Source organism: Podospora pseudoanserina, chromosome 1 (assembly GCF_035222485.1).
Source record: "Podospora pseudoanserina strain CBS 124.78 chromosome 1, whole genome shotgun sequence".
Lineage (NCBI taxonomy): Eukaryota > Fungi > Ascomycota > Sordariomycetes > Sordariales > Podosporaceae > Podospora > Podospora pseudoanserina.
Window position 1 is genome coordinate 4,747,237 of NC_085920.1, and position 18,805 is coordinate 4,766,041.

Below are 18,805 nucleotides of genomic sequence, written 5' to 3' on the forward strand. Positions count from 1 at the left end.
CAATCTTTCTGGCCCCTTTTTTCATTTTTTGTTTCTAATCAGAAAGGTATGGAAACGACTGACACGAACTGGTTGCTAGGGTGACACGCCAAGCTAACCCCCTGCCCCCTTTTTCAGCTGAGCCCTACATAATCTTGGCAACGTCTACTGGTGCGGACCATTGACATGGGTTGCCAGCCTCAACTTCAGCTGCCCTTGGCGCTGTGAATTTCGGCATTATGTTCAACGGCTTCAAAATTGTGGATTCGATTAACGTCTTGATGCTTAAAAGCGGCCAATTCGTAGTTGGTTCCCACGACTCCGATGGTGGTCATAAGGTCCAGTGGAACGCAGTGCGCAAACCCCCACGATGAAGCTTCATCGCGTTTGCCGTGTCATTCGTCCTCGCCGAAGCCGACATGATTGCTGCAGAGAAGGGGAGGTAATTGCCGAGGAGGAAATGCTGAATGTTGCGGCAATATGGATGAATTGCCAAGCAATCTACCAACCCTTTGGCGAGGGCTAAGGTCTTGGGCAAAGCTTCGACTGCAAGTAATCTATTCGCTGGCACCCTGTGCGTTATTCTTGTTAGTTCTCGAGCCGCTGCCCCCTTTGACAGACGATGATCATCACCACAATCGACTACCACCACCACCCCAAGGCTCGATCGTGGGTCCAGAGCCTGGTTTTAAAGCTCAAAGGCCAGGTTGCTATCTTCTCAGGTGTACATTGCGTATTTAGCCTGGTGAGGAGGTGGTGTCATTGGGATGCAAGGAACGCCCCACTTGTGCTGGTGAGTATGCGAGTTGACGGGTTGTATGTTGCAATGGATCGCGTCTAGGATGACGGGAGGACGAGCCTCGTAGGCTCATCAGGCGGGAGAGTGATGGCAGAGTTGCGGTGTATGAGGGGTGCTTTGTGACTTCTTCGGCGCTAGAATTTGTTGAATGCCGGTACCCGAAAGACTGTCTTGTTTCCAGTACAAAATGGGGAGACCTCGTCAGATCGTTTGCTCAGTGGCTAAGTGGGCTCGTCATATGTCGTCCGGTCTAGTTTAAAGTTCTTGCAGTTTCTGTCATTGGGCTGTTCTCATCCATCTCAATCTTGTTGCTCTTCTTAACTTTTTACAAGGACTTTGTGTTGCACCACCCCCTCTCTGGCAAAGAGGCCCTCGGTTGACCTGCGTTTCACTAACCATTGGAGTGATATCGTGAAGAAAACTGAGAAGGCGCCATCCCGGAGTATTCAGCCCTGTGGATGCAACTAGCCGTTCGCAGCCAGAGTTGCCAAAATCAGCTTCCCCCTGGGCATCACCGCGAGGCCGCCTTGTCCGTTACACTTGGTCGTATCCATTTGGGCCCGCGTGAGTTGCAACAAACGGGTTACAGCGGTGGTTCAAATCACGAGTTTGATAGGAGTTCATCCGAACCTGACGACATCGATTTGAAAGAGTCAATTGGCTCTTCAAAAAGCCAAGAGCGATACACTTCTGGTCTGCCAGACACTTTCCAACAAATCCATCTGTGGAACAAGTCAAAGGCGACGTACCCGAGCCTTACCACATCGTTCTTTCCTTCTGGTGACCAACATCCAGTGTGAAATCTTTCACAGTGCACAGAGCTCCAGGCAGGACCTCTCCACCGAGACACCGACCTTCAACCCTCCCAAGCTCTCGAAACTCAACATCTCCACCTTACCTGCCTGGAGGCTCGTTAGCCTCCAGCATTCAGCCAGTCCCAAACTTAGCAGTATTTTCATCGGTATCTGGCACAGCTCTATGCACCCGAAACAACAATGGCCAACGGCATCTTTTTTGTTTCTTGGGAGTTGTGGCAGCAGATGACTTTTGTATGTCCTCTACCTTCCTCAACATGCTGTTTGAGGGTTTCATTTTGCTAACCAGGCGTACCTGACAGATCCTAGCTATGGGGATAGTGGCTGTATTTTGTGCAGGGCTGATGAAACTCTGGTGGAATAACCGTCTGGTGAAAAAACAAGAGCTGTTGGACGAAGAGAAGAGGCTGCGGGTGGAGGAGATGCGCAGGTCAGGTCTTGGCATGAAGCGAACGAACGATATCCCCTTCGGAGTTCGAGCTATACAGGGTGGCGTGGAGGTTGATGGGATATGGATCTCAAGACCTGCATCCCAGGACGACCCAGCTACTGCGAAGCTTGTATCCTCCAATTCGACGGCAAGTAGCCAATCTTCTGCCTTACCACCGGTCTCCCAAGTCTCTTTGGAGAGCCAACGACCGCTTTTTCGAACAATGGGCGGCTTGAATGAGGATACACTTCGAAGTTTGGAGGGGCATGGATCGAGACAGCCTCACGATATCTACGTCCCCACTTCGAGTCAACAAATACCCCGTTATCCTAGTCAGCAAAGCTCAGCGTCGTCGCTAGGAGAGTCTGCCTCGGCAAGAAGCGGGAGTGGGAAGGGCAACTCATCAGCACTCAATTCGAGGGTCTATGCGCCAAAACCACTTCGTGAAGGACAGTATCAGTACCATCAGGTGGATAGTGCGCGGAATGAGCAGGACTCACCCCCAGATCCTTTTCAAACCCCGGCCCGTACACCCAGTGGATTCTCAGTTCGACTACCCAGTGGAACACAGACTCCCCTGTTACCAGTGAGCAGCATACCAGCCCCCGAGCCGACCTTTGGGCCCGGAGACTTGCACTTGAACCGTTCTTCTCGGAGGGTGAACGGGGGATTCGAGATTCTACCAGCTGGAACTTTTGGAGGCCCAAGGAAGCTTGACCACTCCGTGCCAGTTCCGGGCAGAACTGCGTCTCAGTCTCCCAATAAGCCGAGGACATAGTCGAATGGGGTTGAAGGCAGAGCTATAGCTATGAATTATGAACTTGTATAAACCGTCATGTTGGAAATAGCTTTTGGGTGTTAACCATCGGATGAGACAGGAAACTTAAGGAGTGAGCTGCGGAGGCCGGAAAAGGATGGTATGAATTTGAGAGGCCCGTATTTTTGGAAACTATTATCACCCTTTCCGCGTTTACAAATTGCTAGGGAAACTTTGTTGGCTAATCGTAACTGTGGATCAAAAAAATAAATTCATATTGACTTTGAAGCTTCATGAAGATCCCAAGGGACCCAATCGGCATGCCCCACATTTCCAAGCACGCAGCGGGGTGGTGGTCTTGGCACCGCAGGTTGCTTGACCCACCATTCACAGGTCAGGCGAAAGTGGTCACGGGATTCCGCGTCGTTGTTGCTCCAAAGCTTAACGCGCCCCGCGCCCCGCGCCCACTGAATTCATTCGGGTCAACACCAACTTTCACCTACACGCATCTTCTTCGCCCTTCCAATCCCATACTTGATTGTATCACAAACCTCCGAAGCTGGAACAGGAAAGAGAGCATTGTCCACCCTCGCGAATCAAGAAACATGTCGGCTCACGAGGAATACGATGAATCAGCGATGGAGGATGGGGGACCCAACCCTGGCGCGCCCACACCCCTCGTAGCCTTGGAGGTACGTTTTAACTACCTCCCACCCTTCCATTTCCAAAATCATTGACTTGGAATTTTTTAGGGCGTTGCAGGTCTGACTAAACGTGACATTCAAATGATCATCGAGGGAGGCTACAACACAGTTGAGTCCGTCGCCTATACACCAAGGAGGGTACTTGAACAGATCAAGGGTATCTCGGAACAGAAAGCTCAAAAGATCCTCACTGAAGCTTCGAAACTCGTTCCCATGGGCTTCACTACTGCTACGGAAATGCATCAGCGTCGCAGTGAGCTCATCTCCATCACGACGGGCTCCAAGAACCTCGACACACTGTTGGCTGGTGGCATCGAAACCGGCAGCGTAACTGAAATCTTCGGCGAGTTTCGCACGGGAAAGTCACAAATCTGCCACACACTGGCGGTGACATGTCAGTTGCCTTTTGATATGGGCGGCGGCGAGGGAAAGTGCATGTACATCGACACAGAAGGCACCTTTCGCCCCGTCCGTCTTCTCGCTGTGGCCAATCGATATGGTCTTTCTGGGGAAGAGGTTCTCGACAATGTCGCCTATGCGAGAGCGTATAACTCGGATCATCAACTGCAGTTATTGAATCAAGCAGCCGCCATGATGTGCGAGACACGATTCAGTCTTCTGATTGTTGACTCAGCCACCTCGCTCTACCGAACTGACTTTTTGGGTCGTGGTGAGCTCAGCTCTCGTCAGACCCATCTCGCCAAGTTCATGCGTACTCTTCAGCGTCTTGCTGATGAGTTCGGGATTGCTGTCGTTATTACGAACCAGGTGGTGGCACAGGTCGATGGCGGTCCATCAGCCATGTTCAACCCCGACCCCAAGAAGCCCATCGGCGGCAACATCATCGCACATGCCAGTACAACACGCATCAGTTTAAAGAAGGGAAGGGCTGAGACAAGAATAGCCAAGATCTACGACAGTCCTTGTCTGCCAGAGAGTGACTGTCTTTTCGCGATTGGCGAAGATGGTATCGGGGACCCGGCCCCCAAGGACATGGAGAAGAACTGATGGATTCTCTTCAAAGGCATGGGGTCAATGAGTCTAGTATACATGTATTTATTTGAGCAGACATGAAGGATGGACGGGATACATTGCAAGGTTATGGGATGGTAATGAAGGGTCATGGTAGAGACTAGCAAGGCGTTTCGAGACATTGCATTTGTAGGATGATCTTATCTGATTTAGCTTGTACTTTCAATACTGAATTAATTGCATGGAATTCCTGGCTTATTACCTACCATAGAAAACAAAAGCATAAATCAAGGTTCCAGTTGGTTATTGATCGAGATGCTCCCGCCTGTTGTGTCTTATCAGCTTATCAGAAAACCCACCCTAGCTCAGCCCGGGCCATTCTGCCCAGTCTTGCTCAGAGCTTCCTTGCTTGCTTGGCAAGGCGGCCAGAATTCTGCCCTCCAAAGCTCAAGAACCGCGACCACTCTACCAGCAACGAAACGCGACAACGCCCCCGGGATCGTCGATTGGTCGTTAAAAACATCACATGGGGTCAAGATGCCCTCCAGGAAGTTTGAGATACTCTACAAAGAGGCGCGATTGAATCTAGAGCCTGCTTCGTCATCGTCTATTGTGCAGCTCCGCGTCGCACCGCAAAGCGCCTACGGACGGGCGAGCTCAAACCGAACCAGCACCGACGACGAGAAGGGCTACCGGTCAAGGAGCCTTGCGACTGCCTCCTCCATCTACCACCGAAAACACCACAAGTCTCCCAGAGCATTCCTCTGGCGTGTCCTCGAAAATGGCACCATTCTCAGCATTCGCGTCGCCGATGTTTGCAAGCAGCAACAAGTCGTCGATGCGCCATTGATTCTCAACCTTCGCTTCCCTTCTGCGATACACAGTTCATGCATCGGCTTTGCAGACCCAAAGGATACCGATTCGTTGTGCGTCTTCGTTGTCGACCAGTCGAACCAGCTGTACTCGATCACACTGCGACCTGAGCTCTTCCGCAACAAGACAACGAGTGACGGGGGGCTGGGAGATGCTTGCCGGGTATACTCGCCGCCAGGGTTTGCGTTTAAGCACCCGCATCGCCTTGCGGTTGTCAACTCTGATCAGTTTATCGTCACTATGCATGACGGCGGCATCTTGAAGTTTGACAGAAACAAGACACACGATGGTAAGGCCCTATGTCATATGCCTTGCTGGAACTATTGGTGCTAATTTTGTCATGTTTACAGTACATGCGTCGCCTTGGAAAGAAACCATTTACAATGTTGCCGGCTGGGGACAAAGTCTGCGTGGGCTTGTTCCCTTCCAGCGAAACCCGACGGTCCGATACGAAAAGATCAACATGGAGTTGACAGCGGCCGTATCGACAGCAGTGGTGACCATGGGACTCGAAAACACCGCCTTTCTGTTCACGATTTGCTTAGATCACAGAATGAGGGTGTGGGACGTGCGCACAGGTTCAATCTTATACACTGGCGATATCTTGAATGCGAATAGGGATGTGCAGGAAGGGTCGTCATGGAACATCAATCCTTCGCAGAGCAACCTAATCCGAATAGAGGAAGGCGCTCGTGGCGAGTGTCTGGTTACGACCTTTTCGCCTGTCGGTAACGGCGAGTTCAAGTTCTGGAAAGTCAAGGCCAACGATCAGGGGTCGATTCATGTTGCCGACTACTTCCCAGGCCAGCAATTGATTCCTCCGAGCCCATCCTCGATGGATGTCTGGTCAATGGCCGACTTCGCCGTCATGGGTAAAACAGAAGGGCCGGAACTCTGGGCTTTGTGGAAGAACAACACCAGCTATCGCGTGCACAGGCTGCAAATACACCCACGGAACGGCAATCGGTGCTTTGATGACGGGTGGAAGACGGTTTATATTGAAAACTCGGTACCAACAGTGGAAGCTTCGGGGCCATGGAACTCGATCGACTCCACTGAGAAATGGCTCGATCTTATCTTCTTCCCTGGGAGATTCTCCAAGGCTACGCTTGAAACTGCCCTGGCCGTTTATGAGAAGGGACTGGGTACCTACAAGGAGACATCTTCAAGAGCGGGCAAGAGTATTGTAGAGTCCATCTGTTCTGTTCTGGGGTCCACGGCGGCATTGGGAAAGTCCTCAGCCGGCGGTGCTGATTACGAGCAGTTCAGGGGTACAAGCGAAACGCAGTGGATGCGGTTTTGGCGTCTTTTGCTTGAGCTTGACAAGCAAAGGGGCGAAGCTCTTGCACTGATATATGATCCGGAGGAAGAAATGGTGTGGACTGCATGCGCAGACTTGCTTGCTGCCGTAAGGGAATGCAGCGATATGGACCGTGTTTATCACAATCTTTCGAGTCCAGAGAAGAAGGATGAGGATGTCGCTGCTCTGGTTGCTGCCGGTCTCACATTTGTGGAAGGTCTTAACGACAGTACATCCCAACTAAGCCACGCTGCCCTTCGAGCCGAGTTGTTCCAAGAGTCTTCGCTGCCGGACAGTGAAAGGATGCAGCTGTTCCTAGATCGGGCAGGGTTTTGGTCATCGGTCGGGGATGACGATATCGCCCAAGTCACCGACATTCTTGGTCAGAACTACCGGACAGTAACCTCTCGTCTGTATGAGGATCTGTTTGATTTGATCACAGCCACGAGCGACGCCAACTCACAGGAGCTTAGAGAGCAATTCACTGGGTTTGGGCGGAAGGTCATTGTCCGCTCTGTTCAAGATACAGTCGAGCTTCACCGGAGAATTCTCTTCAGTCAGCTGGTACTTCTCGTTCACATGGAGTTTGATATCGAAAATGAAGAGCAAAGCCCACTTCACTCGCGGTTCGACGTGGGTTCCATCTACCGGCGATTAATCGGGGCTCTCCGAAGACTGGAGCATCTGAGGTGGATGGTCAAGACAGAGCTGAACATTCCAGCCAGAGTTGCGGTGGTGTCTGGTGTTTCTTCTCCTCAGTTAGCCAAGCGTGGACAGGAGGAGACACACACTGTGACAGCCCTGGAGGGGCTTACAGGTCACCTCTATGGGTTGCCAGAAGATAGCAATGAGCCACTAATTTCCGCCATCACGGACCTGGTATTGGACCTCTGCGCCCCTGGCAGCACGACCATCCTCCAGACGTGCCTTCTCCAATGCGGCCTGCTCAAACATGACCGACCAGATCTTGCACTCGAGCTCAAGCCGTTCGCCGACCAGGATCCCTTTTCCATTTATATCCAAGGTCGTGTCTTCCTTGCACACAAGGATTACGACACCGCTGCCTACTACTTCAGAAGAGCAGCCATTGGCCTCAGCATCACCATGAAGCACATGGATCGCCACAGCTCCGGCCTGCTCGACGATACAGAATGGAACCTACTTAACACTGGGCTCCCCAATTACTACAGCCATATCGTCTCTCTCTTCGAACGCCAAAAGGCTTACTCGTACGTCGTGGAGTTTTCCCGCCTAGCTCTTCAATTCGTGCAAACCGGTGCGCAGGACACAGCAAGCATTAAGACTGAAATGCTGAGCCGTCTGTTCACCGCCTCCACAGCCATCTCCCACTTTGAGGAAGCCCACTCTGCTCTCCTCCAAATGCAGGACGAAGCCCTGCAGAGATCCTACCTCCGCAAGCTCGTCGAGAAGATGTGCGAGACGGGCCAAAACAAGCAACTCATCAGCCTCCCCTTTTCCGGTCTGCAGCCCAAGGTGGATGACATCCTCCTCGAGAAGTGCAAAGCCACCCGCGACGTCCTCAGCGGGGTACCCTACCACCAGATCCTCTACGCCTGGAGAATCAGCCACAACGATTACCGCGGTGGCGCCGCCATCCTGCTCGACAGGCTCCAAAAGCTCCGCCAGGCAGGCGAGGGCGACAAGATCAACAGCGTCAACGGCGACGCGCTGGACACGCAGGTCACGAGGCAGTATCTTCTTTTGATCAACGCGTTGAACTGCGTGCCGCCCGAGGAAGCTTACATTCTGGAGGATGTCTCTTCCGAGGAGAAATCAACCCCCGCCGCTCCTAGAATTAACAACGGCGGCGGTGGTGGTGATGACCTCGACGCGCAGCTGGAGGATCTCTCCAAGAAGCTCGATGTCGAGAACGGGGTGGATGGGGAGGAGGAGGAGGACGCGGCGCTGGTTGCAAAGATGAAGTCGTTCTTGTTGAGGCCGGCGGAGGGGCAGGCGCCGAGGCAGCTGCTGACGCTGGCGGACATTAGGAAGAATTACCAGCTCGAGCTGGACAGGATTGTGGCGATTCAGAATAATCAGTTTGGTATCATGGGGGAGGGTGACGAAGACGTGGACATGATGGATATTGCTTAGAACAGACAACAGCAAAAACGTAGAATTTGTAGATGGAAGGGGGGAGGGGGAGTAGGCCAAGCAAAGGGAAGATGGATGGGTACCAAGGGAGGCGGCGGCGGCTGGGTGTTGGTGTTTTTTGCTGGGTCTTGTAATGAATGCTTTTTCCGATTTTGTAATAGGGGTTTTGTTTCTTTTATTTTAAAGCTTTTCGAGGAGAATCAAAAATTGGGAGATGCCTTTTTTGTTGCCATTGTCAAAAGGCTATCCCCATTTTGCGCTTCTGCTTGTGTACACTCGGTGACCATAAGCGAACAACTACTCGGGAGGAAATCCTTGGCTGACATTGAAGACAAGACAACCCCATTATTTTAAACCCAAAAAAACGCCCTGCCCAATGCTGGAGAAAATTATCAAACATAAGCTTTGTACAGCCAAATTCGCTAAAAGAAACAAGAATCTCCTCGCTGTCAAAAAAAAAGCCCTCTCTCAATCCGAACTGGCCCCTTCCTTCCTTTTCCTGAACCCACAAAGCTGTCAGCAAAGGATGCCTCTCATCACCGCCATGGCCACTGCCGCCAAGTCCTGACCAACTTACGCCGGCACAGTGGTAATTCTATCCTCTGTTGGGGCTGGTAGGCCATCTGGCCCGTTGGTGAGTTCCGGGGCTTGACGATACAGGATGATCTCCGATTGCTTGAAATATCTCCTCGCGTCTACCAAGTTGTTAGAAGACCAGTCACATTGTGAGTCGTAGCGAGAAAGCTGCTTACCTTCGTCAATAAGGACGAGACTGAGGTAGTATCTCGTGGAGAACTTCTTGTTGACATCTCTGAACGTTGGTGTTAGGTCAAACCCGCCCAGGAACAGCCTGATAGGTATCGTTTCTCCTCTTGATGGCGACCCGTCCATGATCTAAGGCTATTAGCTGTCAAAGTCCTATTTTACAAAGGTGAGTAAGGAGTATGCAAATAGCCTACCTCGAACCGAACCAGCGTCTCACTCTCGTTATATTGGTTAGGCGCCGCTCCCGTCGTCTCTCGGCGGATGATGCTCAACTCCATGTGTTTAATCTTTAGGCGCACAAGCAAGAAGTAGATGCGCCCCACAATCACATCCTTGAGGTGGTACTTGCTCTTGCTGTACTCAAACTCGATGTGCAGGCAGTCCTCGATACCAACGTCCATCTTGATGCTGCTGTTCATCTCGGGGGGGATGCGATAGCTGTAGACCCAAATGTCCTTTTCGCGAATGACGTCGGCCATGCGACGGGATACCGTGACGCGGACAAAGTAGCGCAGCTTGACGTTGATGCCGTTGTAAGACTCGTACTGCTTCTCGACATTCTTGAAGTTGAAGTCGAAGGTCTGTGGGTGTTGGAGTTCGCCTGGGGCGGCGAGTTCTTGGACGAGGGAGAGGAATTCGTAGTGGTTGCCACGGTCGAAGAACATCTCTATTTGTCGCAATGGGGTTAGAGTTTTGGATTTGGAGGGAACTGGAGGACATGGGGGCGCATACCGATTGTGCCGATGAACTGGACCTTGATGCCTGTGTGCTCTAGCCGCTTGCCATCTTTTGGCCGTATTGTGATGGCGCCTTTGACGGATTCGCCGTCGTTGTACAAGGGTGCCTTCTCCCGTCGGTTCTTATCAAGCTTGACATCGACCATTGACCTCTCGTCGGCATCTTCTAGCACTATGTCGATATCGACGGGGGTTGCAAAGAAGTACGACATGATGGGCTTGTATTCGTTCCTCTAAAGCTGCTGCCCTATTGTTTGTCTCTGTTGTATGATATGATGCGTCGTCGTGGACTCGGATGTATGTGGAGCTGGACTGCTGGGATGGCTGGACACTGATGGCGGCGGCTCAATTGTTGAGGAAGAAGGAACTGCAGAGCCCGGGGTTTTTGATACGTTGTTATGTGTTATTTGCACAGGGAGTTACAAGGCTGAGAGACCGCAAGTTCGAATAAATTGTAGCTTGAACTGTGTTGCGCCGTTGTTGTTCCTGTGATGTCTGGAGTTGCGAGCTGTCGGTGCGGGCAGGAAGCACTGCGCGCGGTACGGGAGAGTTCCAGATAGTGGGTGGGACTCTAGGCTTCGTCGGCCAATGACGTCCATCGACTGCGAGCTTGGCTTTGCCGTCCTCCTGGCAAATTGATATCGGTACTCTACTTAAACATGTGTCCAAGATCAAAAAACGACAAGTTAAATAACCGGTATTAAGTATATAAGGGTCTTATTTGATGTTCAATGGATAAGTGCTTCGGTGAACTGAATAAAGCATTGTGTGATGAAAGTTGGAATTTCATCAGCCCTTCTTACACCTCGTCGACTACATGTGCATTGGGGATTGCAAACCCATCAAAATAGTCTAGTGAAGTAGCTTGAGAGACTGAGACTTGCAACTAAACACATTGAGAGTCCCCAAGTCTTTTAAGTACATAAAATTCCTACCGCATCAAAACTCTAGGGTGGGCAAAGAGATGATTGATGGCCTTCTTGGTCAGTGTGAAGTGAGACACCTTCGACATATCCATGTATAACGCAGCTCAAGGCTCGGGTCCCCATTTGAAATAAAGAGCTGAATCAGTATACAGAGCTGAGAACAAGCACCTGCGAAGTCCTAACATAGGACAACAAGTGGTATCTCTTTTCAGGCCAATATTCGTGGCAGATGTGATGTCAACCAACCAAGGAGTTGCTCAGAATCAACTTCATGTGAAGAATGTGGCCGAAAGTAACCTGTACGGAACTCGGTTGAAATGTAGCGCGTTTTATTTCCCTCTTTTGCTTCGAAACGTCTTTTGCAATCCACCCAGGCTCAACGTTGATGTTTTGCTTGTGGTGAGGGGTGAAATTCACTTGCGGCAGGCGACAGAAGAAGACGCACAGGCCAGAATGTACCCCACATTGCTCCAGCCTCCCCACTTTGGACCAATTGCAGGAGCGCTTGGACCTCTGCCCTAACAGAAGCTGGAGGCTCAACCGGCGCACAACTTGAATTATTCCGGGTCCCAAAATCGTGTGTGGTTTTTTTGGGCTTGCAACTGACCTCCGTCCACCTTGACGACGAGAAATCAACTTGCCTCCTCACTAATCCAACAGCACCGCAGCCATGCGTTACATCCACAGTGAGGAGACCATCGAGGTCCCGGAGAACGGTACGTGTGCAGTGCTGTTGAAATGAATCCATTGCGTCCCGCCCGATCAAAAGAAGGAGGAACTTTGGGCGCCATCATATCGAGTTACCAGCGACGACGACGATGACGAGACCCGACCGGTTTTTGTAGTTAGCGATTATTGGGACGATTCGATCGATATCGGGCGGGATTGCTTGGGATTTTGTCAATGGAAGCAAGGGCAATTGCTGACGGATTTTGCGATACAGTCAAGATCTCCATCAAGTCGAGACTTGTAACGGTTGAGGGCCCCCGTGGTAAGCAGAAACTCACAATCCTCACCTTGGAGCCGGGAATAGCTCGGACAATGTGGCTGTCCCGTTCTGGCGAGAAATAGTAACCTAACAACGCTCTCCAACAGGCAAGCTCACCAAGGACCTGAGCCACATTGCCGTCAACTTCTCCGTCATCAAGAAGGGCGTTATTGGCCTCGAGATCCACCATGGCAACCGCAAGAACGTTGCCGCTCTCCGCACCGTCCGCACCCTTATCAACAACTTGATCATCGGTGTCACCAAGGGCTTCAAGTACAAGATGCGTTACGTCTATGCCCATTTCCCCATCAACGTCAACCTTGACGTCAACAAGGAGACTGGCAACCACGTCGTCGAGATTCGGTATGTTACGAACGAATGTGCAGCCCCAGGGTGGCAGAGTGTGGGAGATGTGACGAACACTTGGAACTTGGCAACATGGGAGAAGAATTTGGGCTGACGAGCGGGTGTGTTACAGCAACTTCGTCGGTGAGAAGCTCGTCCGCACTGTCGTGATGCAGCCCGGTGTTGAGGTTGAGGCCTCCAAGGCTCAGAAGGATGAGCTCATCCTCCAGGGTAACTCCCTCGAGGCTGTTTCCCAGAGCGCCGCCGATATCCAGCAGATCTGCAGAGTGCGGAACAAGGATATCCGTAAGGTGTGTGAAGGCCCCAGCTACGGTGGACCAACAGCCACTTTGCTACAGTGCTACAGTGCTACGAGGAAGATAAGGTTTATGGTGCTAACACTGCTTCTAGTTCTTGGACGGTATCTACGTTTCCGAGAAGGGCAACGTTGAGGAGGAGTAAAGAAAATGACCACGGGTTTCTTTGTGCTTTATGGGGTTACACCGGAATGGCAAGGGGTCATGGGCATTTGCATATTTCTTGTAGCGTAAAAAAACGCTGCTGGCAAAATGGGCAACCTCCTTCTCAACCAAACGGGTTTGCGGTGTGCATACCAATATCACGTCTTCGAGGTCACGCCTGTTTTTTCTCGAGCTAATGATGACGATTTGCTCTCGCCTGTATTTGGGCGATGATGATACCCAGAGCAGACTGGTGATTCAGTTATCACGGGCGGAGCCAAGGTGTTTCTCGTGGGAAAAGCATGTGTCAATTACTCCCGGACGGAAAATGAATTTGGAAGTAACAAGCAAGTCAAACTACTGCGTGTTTCTAACCTCTGATATTTGATATATGAGCATGGTGACTTTATGGGACCCCCTTTTGTCCTTGATATCGCGTCTAGACAATTCCAGCTTGAAGCAATAGCAGGTCCAGAGAGCACTACATGGACTCTGGGGGCATCAGCAAGATTACATGGATTGATTGATTCCATGAGAGGCGCCAGCTACCATCCAGGTCTTTGGTTTGGCAGTGTTGCTTTCGTCAACTTAGATCACCACGCTCCACCGTTGCCAAAAGCCTAGCTTATCCCCGCGCTTGGTAGCGTTATGTTGTATATATAGTTCAGACTCTTCGGGTGGAGAGACGATGCGGCCAGGGACGAAGTTATTCGGATGGTTTGCTATATTAAAAAGAAATACCATTCAAAGAAACAGTACCACCGTAAGACCAGTTACATTTATCTCTCGTTTACATTCACTCAACACATTCAGCAGGCTCGTTATACAGATATCAGAATTCACATCATCTCATTTTCATTTCTTCAGTTCCTCTACATAACTTCATACCACATCTCCATTCCCTGAGCAAAGCCCCCCTCCCTTTCCCTCTCGCATGGCTTGCTTGCTTCTCGACAACGCCCAAAACGCCAGTGCTGAATATAAGCCACCCATCATCCCATCCCATACCAAAAAAAGGGTCAGGTTTCAAAAATCACACACAAATACAACCAAAACTCTATATCCCCAGCGTAGAACAAACAAAATTGCAAGAGTAAAACACAGGTGCAGAAGGGGCAAAAGGGGCGATGTGTGTGTGTGTGCAAGGGGCTTAATATGTACAAGTCGACTTCGTGTTGCTCGTCGGAAAGAAAAAAAGATCCATTAGGGTTGTGTTTATTTTTCTCCCTTGAATCTCTGAAAAGATGGCAAGGGTAAAAATCGGAGGTAATGAGAATAAGCTCAATCATCACCGCGGGGGAGACCTCCTTGGTGATCTGGCCGACCTCGCCGACGGGGCACGGGATACACGTGTCGTGGTCGTCCTCGTTACCCTGCTCCCTTGCCTGCTATGGCGGTGGGATCGGCGGGTTCGTCTGTCGCTGCTGAGGGAGCCTAGTTGGGGTTGTTAGTGATTCATTTGCAAATGGTGTGGAAGGGGGTCAGGGAGAAAACGTACTAGGACTATCGTTTGTGTAAACATCAGAGTAGTAGCTGCTGCTGATATCACTCCTGCTGTTGACCGGGGCTCTCTTCTTCTTATCCTTCTTCAATCCGAGCAGCAACGCAAGAGTGCCAAGCGCGGCTCCCATCCCCAACAGGCCGGCGCCGCTCTTTTTGTCCTTTCGCGATGATACTGTGCTAGGTCGGCCGCCATACCACGAACCGTGGTTGGTGCGCCCGGCGTGCGAGGATCCGCGGCGGGTGTAGCGCTCTTCCTCGATTATGGTCTCCTTTGTTCTCTTGTCCTTCTTGCCGAACCCAAGAATGGCCATGACACCGTGCCAAAGACCCCTGACGACGCAGCAAGCGCAGATGGCGAGGAGAAGGGCGACACCGGCGATGGAGCCAATGACGATACCGGCGATGGCACCGGGGCTCAAGCCACCGGCTGTACCGCCCTCCACTGGTTCCGCGTCATCCCCCGTCTGAATAGCTCCACCAGCCGAGTTCGTCGTTGTCGCGGTGCCGCTAGTAACGCGAAATGGCGCGCTGAACTGGGTGGTGACGGTTTGCACGGCAGTGTTGGTGTTTGTCACGATAACCACGCCTCCGGGGCCAGCACCGGGGTTGGCCATACACTGCCCGGCGTGTTGGCAGTATTGCCAAGAGTCGCAGCAGATCGAACCGCAGGCAATCCACCCGCTGCCGGCCTCGGGAATGCAGTCGGCGCCGCTGACACCGGTCGCAGCTGGAATGACGGATTGCCATGTTTTGGTATAAGTCTTGGTCTCAGTCCAGGTTGTCGTGTACCAGGCCACTCCACCGCCTGCTCCCGCAGCCGGTGTGCAGGCTGCTATCCCGTTGTTGGTGACGCATGCTGAGTTGGTGTCGCAGCAGTACTGGTTTTGGTAACCGCATGGTACTGGGCAGCCGTCGCGCTGAATGAGATAGCCATAACCAGCGGCGTATAAACCGTTGTTGAAGGGGATCGCAGCGGCCGGGCCGGCTAGGAAAAGCCAGAGCCGCAACATTTTGGGGAGCGAGCTGAGAGACTGTCTCGGGAAGTTGGTCGCTTGATGTGTGTTCCGGTGATGATGACCGCAAAAGTGATTGAAAGCCCGCCGGAGCGGTGAGATGGCGCCGATAGCTTGTGAGGCCGGGAAAAATTCTCAATGTCGACGCGATCCTGCTCGGCGCAATCCAATGAATGACAATTTGCCAAATCGTAAAGTCGTGGATGTCGTGTAAAACAGCTTCTCGCTCGTGATCCTCCTGTCCGTTTGGGGGTCTGAGTTCGGCGACGAGATGCGTGTAAGTCGACTCTTGGTGACAGACCCGCTCAAGATAGCTTGCGATAACACCTTGAATGGAGCTTCAAAGCAGCTCTCTTGTCAATGGTGTGGTGAGACAGTGCAAGATGCAAAAGAAGGAAAAATCCCAGGGGAAAAGAATGCCTAGAACTTGGGGAAACGGACTGGGAGGAAAACCGGGCGGGGAATGCAGTTTGGCGGGATTTATTGCAAAAGTCGCGAATTGGAAATGGCTGGGTGAGGTGACAGTGGTCGGGCTCAGTGTGGGTTGTGTTCCCAACCTCCCCACGAACCGAAGCTGTCAGGACCAATCCACCCACTGTCACCCAGCCTCTCGGTTTTCACGCCCACCTCTCGTCATCTTTCTCTCCCCTTGCACCCTTGGTTGGACCTGACCCATCGTTTTGTAACGGATCCTTCTTCCTCTTCCCCTCCTTTCTGCATCGTGTTCAGGGTCCTGCTTCTTTTACGCAAGCGTTTTCTCGGCCGATCTAGATCTTTGACCTACAACAGCGCCTCGGTCCTGTAGGTCCGGCTCGGGTATTGCATGGATGGGGGAATATGCGTGAGTGAGCTGGCAGCCCGCAGGAGGTGCCTGTGTACCTGTCCAGCGGTCAAACAGCCCCAATCCATGTCCGACAGACAGGAGCTGGTTTGGCTTGTTGCCCTGCTTTTTAGAGCTCCCCCTTCCGTGCCCCTTTTGATGGTGACGTCCACTGTTTACCACTCAGGCCCCGCCATCTTGGCTCACTGGACGATTATCACTTATCGCATGATCCTTGCAACATCCCGTTGCGCGCGCATGTGCAAGACCCCGTCCCCATCAGCCAGAGGCCTTGGCCATGGCAGTGAAGAGGAGACACCAACATATTCGATTTACTAGACACGTGATGTATGAGTGAGTGACGCCGTATTATATATATATATATCTGCGGTATATCAACGACTTGGAAATCCCACTTATAAGAGAACTGTTATTTACCTGTCAGGTTGGCCAAGCTGAGAACAGGATTTGGATATCCTGGATTCGCACGGAGTAGATAGACAATTTTAATAAAGGTTGGCGCCAGTTTGCTTCTCGTAAAGATAGTAGCAATTGAAAGGCCTGCTGCCTTGACAGGATCGAGTGTTGGGCGTTGGTTCGGTTGACGGCGCGGACAGCTGCAAGAGAGACGTCCACGCCTCACCCAGCGACGCCAAGCCCACTGGCGCAGTTACGTAACTTGGGTTGGCCCGCTCCCAGCTGCTGAGAGCTTCATGCCAACCTCGAAGTCCAAGCTCCCACATTGACATTCCCGACTTCACCATTTGATACCCACGGTTGCCTGCACCATGTCGCTCGATCCACCGACGTATCTGGCCTCGCTGCAAAGTAACATCCGTCAGCGACCGATTCCCTGGGATGGCGCCGTGCGCGCAGGAACCCTGACCGAGGAGCAGCTCGCTCGCATCCGCTCCGTCGATAAGGTCAAGAAAGACGTGCGCAAACATACAATCGAGTCCGATCTGGAGGGATATAGCGCCCTGTTCGTGGGAGGATCAGGGAAGAAGAGTGTGTTGGAATTGGCCGCCAAGCGCCAGGATGTGGTCCAGTATATCCTCGTCCTCCTGAACGACCTCCTCACAAGTATGTCGTCCTTTCCCACGCCGAGCCATCACAGCTTCCCATGTGAAATCTGATGGCCCCTTCTTTCCGTGGCAGAAAGCAACTCCTCCAGGACGATGCCCGACATGGATTCTGTCATCTTTCAGAACTGTACCCTGTATTGCAAAGTGCTCTAGCTAACCTAGAATCCATCTTGCTAGCCGTCCCCGCGCTCTCCAAAGCACTTGCTAAGACTGGCGATCCCTACCAACATTTCAATCCTCTTCTCGGCCACAGAACTGTAACAGACGATCCGATCCCGCTTCTGACATCGACTGTGCTTGTCAGTCTCATGGCTGGTTCCAGAGACGAGTCCCAGGCCGCCTCCAAGGCCCTCCCCCTCATCTACAGTTATCTCTCGTCCCTCACAACGAATTCCGACGCAGGTCTTCAGGATATCGGTGTGCAAGAGTACTCATCACTTTTGTATGGTCGTGTTCCCAGGGCGCAGTTTTGGGAGCAGCGGAGCGAGACTGTGGCCCCCCTGGTGAAGATTCTACGAGCGGCAGCGGGTATTGGCAGCGGTGGTGACGCCACGGCCAGCCTCTGGAGTGGGACAACGAATCCCTCTAGAAGCGGCTTTGAGGGCTCTCTCAGTGGAGGGGTCGGTCTTCAGTTGCTTTACCATGTGCTGTTAGTCATCTGGCAGCTCAGCTTTGAGGCTGCCGATATTGGCGATGATCTCAACAAGTAAGGCGATGCCTGTCTGTCACATGTTGTTCGGTAGTGCTAACTGACCCAGGGAATACGACTTCATCGCTCTTTACACCCAGCTTCTCCGACTCTCCCCCAAGGAGAAGACCACCCGTCTACTCCTCTCCACCCTCCTCAACATCCTCACCGCTAATCAAAACACGCTGCTTGCCATCGCAGTGCTTGCCCGCCTCCCAACCCTTTTGGAGACCCTCAAAACGAGACAGTTCAACGACCCCGATCTGAGAGAAGATCTGGACCGGCTCCGCGAGCTGCTCGAGGAGTACACCAAAACCAAGACCACCTTTGACGAGTATGTAGGCGAAGTCAACTCTGGCCGTCTGCACTGGTCCCCACCCCACCGCAACACAGTTTTCTGGGCCGAGAACGCCCGCAAGATTCTAGACTACGAGAACGGCGCGCTTATCCGCAAGCTGGTGGATATTATGAAGCAGCCATGGGAGGACGACAAGTCGGTGCTGGCGATTGCGTGCAATGATGTTGGGTGTTTGGTGCGTGAGGTGCCCGAGAAGAGGGGCCAGCTGGAGAAACTTGGTTTAAAGACGAGGGTGATGGAGCTGATGGGGGAGGCGGACGAGAATGTACGGTGGGAAAGTTTGCGTGCCTTGGGTGGTTGGTTGCAGTACAGCTTTGATACGAAATAGGGGGAGGTTGAATTGTGGTGTATGTTGAGTTGAGGGCGAGCATT

The 18,805-nt window shown here is 52.2% G+C and overlaps 7 protein-coding genes across 7 annotated transcripts; 5 read left to right on the plus strand and 2 right to left on the minus strand.

Moving 5' to 3' along the window:
- Positions 1-244: 244 nt before the first annotated feature.
- QC764_113580 (uncharacterized protein) lies at positions 245-2,801 on the plus strand (the record flags this gene model as incomplete). Its single annotated transcript, XM_062942611.1, has 2 exons — positions 245-1,827; positions 1,896-2,801. Exons 1-2 carry the CDS (start codon positions 1,774-1,776, stop codon positions 2,799-2,801), a joined length of 960 nt encoding a protein of 319 aa, XP_062805583.1. The 5' UTR covers positions 245-1,773.
- Positions 2,802-3,073: 272 nt separating this feature from the next.
- On the plus strand, positions 3,074-4,714 carry rhp51 (RecA recombinase Rhp51; the record flags this gene model as incomplete). Its single annotated transcript, XM_062942610.1, has 2 exons — positions 3,074-3,472; positions 3,533-4,714. The coding sequence occupies 2 exons, from the start codon at positions 3,074-3,076 to the stop codon at positions 4,490-4,492; spliced, it is 1,359 nt and encodes a 452-aa protein (XP_062805584.1). The 3' UTR covers positions 4,493-4,714.
- A 57-nt stretch (positions 4,715-4,771) lies between these two features.
- On the plus strand, positions 4,772-8,756 carry QC764_113560 (uncharacterized protein; the record flags this gene model as incomplete). Its single annotated transcript, XM_062942609.1, has 2 exons — positions 4,772-5,618; positions 5,680-8,756. 2 exons carry the CDS (start codon positions 4,772-4,774, stop codon positions 8,742-8,744), a joined length of 3,912 nt encoding a protein of 1,303 aa, XP_062805585.1. The 3' UTR covers positions 8,745-8,756.
- A 229-nt stretch (positions 8,757-8,985) lies between these two features.
- On the minus strand, positions 8,986-10,959 carry vps26 (Vacuolar protein sorting-associated protein 26). The gene is made up of 5 exons (XM_062942608.1): positions 10,242-10,959; positions 9,704-10,176; positions 9,497-9,638; positions 9,322-9,439; positions 8,986-9,243 (listed from the first exon to the last, which is right to left on the minus strand). The coding sequence occupies exons 1-5, from the start codon at positions 10,456-10,458 to the stop codon at positions 9,213-9,215; spliced, it is 981 nt and encodes a 326-aa protein (XP_062805586.1). The 5' UTR covers positions 10,459-10,959; the 3' UTR covers positions 8,986-9,212.
- A 621-nt stretch (positions 10,960-11,580) lies between these two features.
- RPL9B (60S ribosomal protein L9B) lies at positions 11,581-13,377 on the plus strand. The gene is made up of 5 exons (XM_062942607.1): positions 11,581-11,888; positions 12,116-12,163; positions 12,268-12,523; positions 12,639-12,816; positions 12,917-13,377. Exons 1-5 carry the CDS (start codon positions 11,843-11,845, stop codon positions 12,965-12,967), a joined length of 579 nt encoding a protein of 192 aa, XP_062805587.1. The 5' UTR covers positions 11,581-11,842; the 3' UTR covers positions 12,968-13,377.
- A 461-nt stretch (positions 13,378-13,838) lies between these two features.
- On the minus strand, positions 13,839-16,874 carry QC764_113530 (uncharacterized protein). Its single transcript, XM_062942606.1, has 3 exons — positions 16,741-16,874; positions 14,465-16,637; positions 13,839-14,400 (listed from the first exon to the last, which is right to left on the minus strand). The coding sequence occupies exons 2-3, from the start codon at positions 15,477-15,479 to the stop codon at positions 14,255-14,257; spliced, it is 1,161 nt and encodes a 386-aa protein (XP_062805588.1). The 5' UTR covers positions 15,480-16,637; positions 16,741-16,874; the 3' UTR covers positions 13,839-14,254.
- Positions 15,910-18,761, plus strand: VMA13 (H(+)-transporting V1 sector ATPase subunit H; the record flags this gene model as incomplete). The annotated part of the gene is made up of 3 exons (XM_062942605.1): positions 15,910-17,385; positions 17,565-18,093; positions 18,146-18,761. The coding sequence occupies exons 1-3, from the start codon at positions 17,091-17,093 to the stop codon at positions 18,759-18,761; spliced, it is 1,440 nt and encodes a 479-aa protein (XP_062805589.1). The 5' UTR covers positions 15,910-17,090.
- Positions 18,762-18,805: the final 44 nt, after the last annotated feature.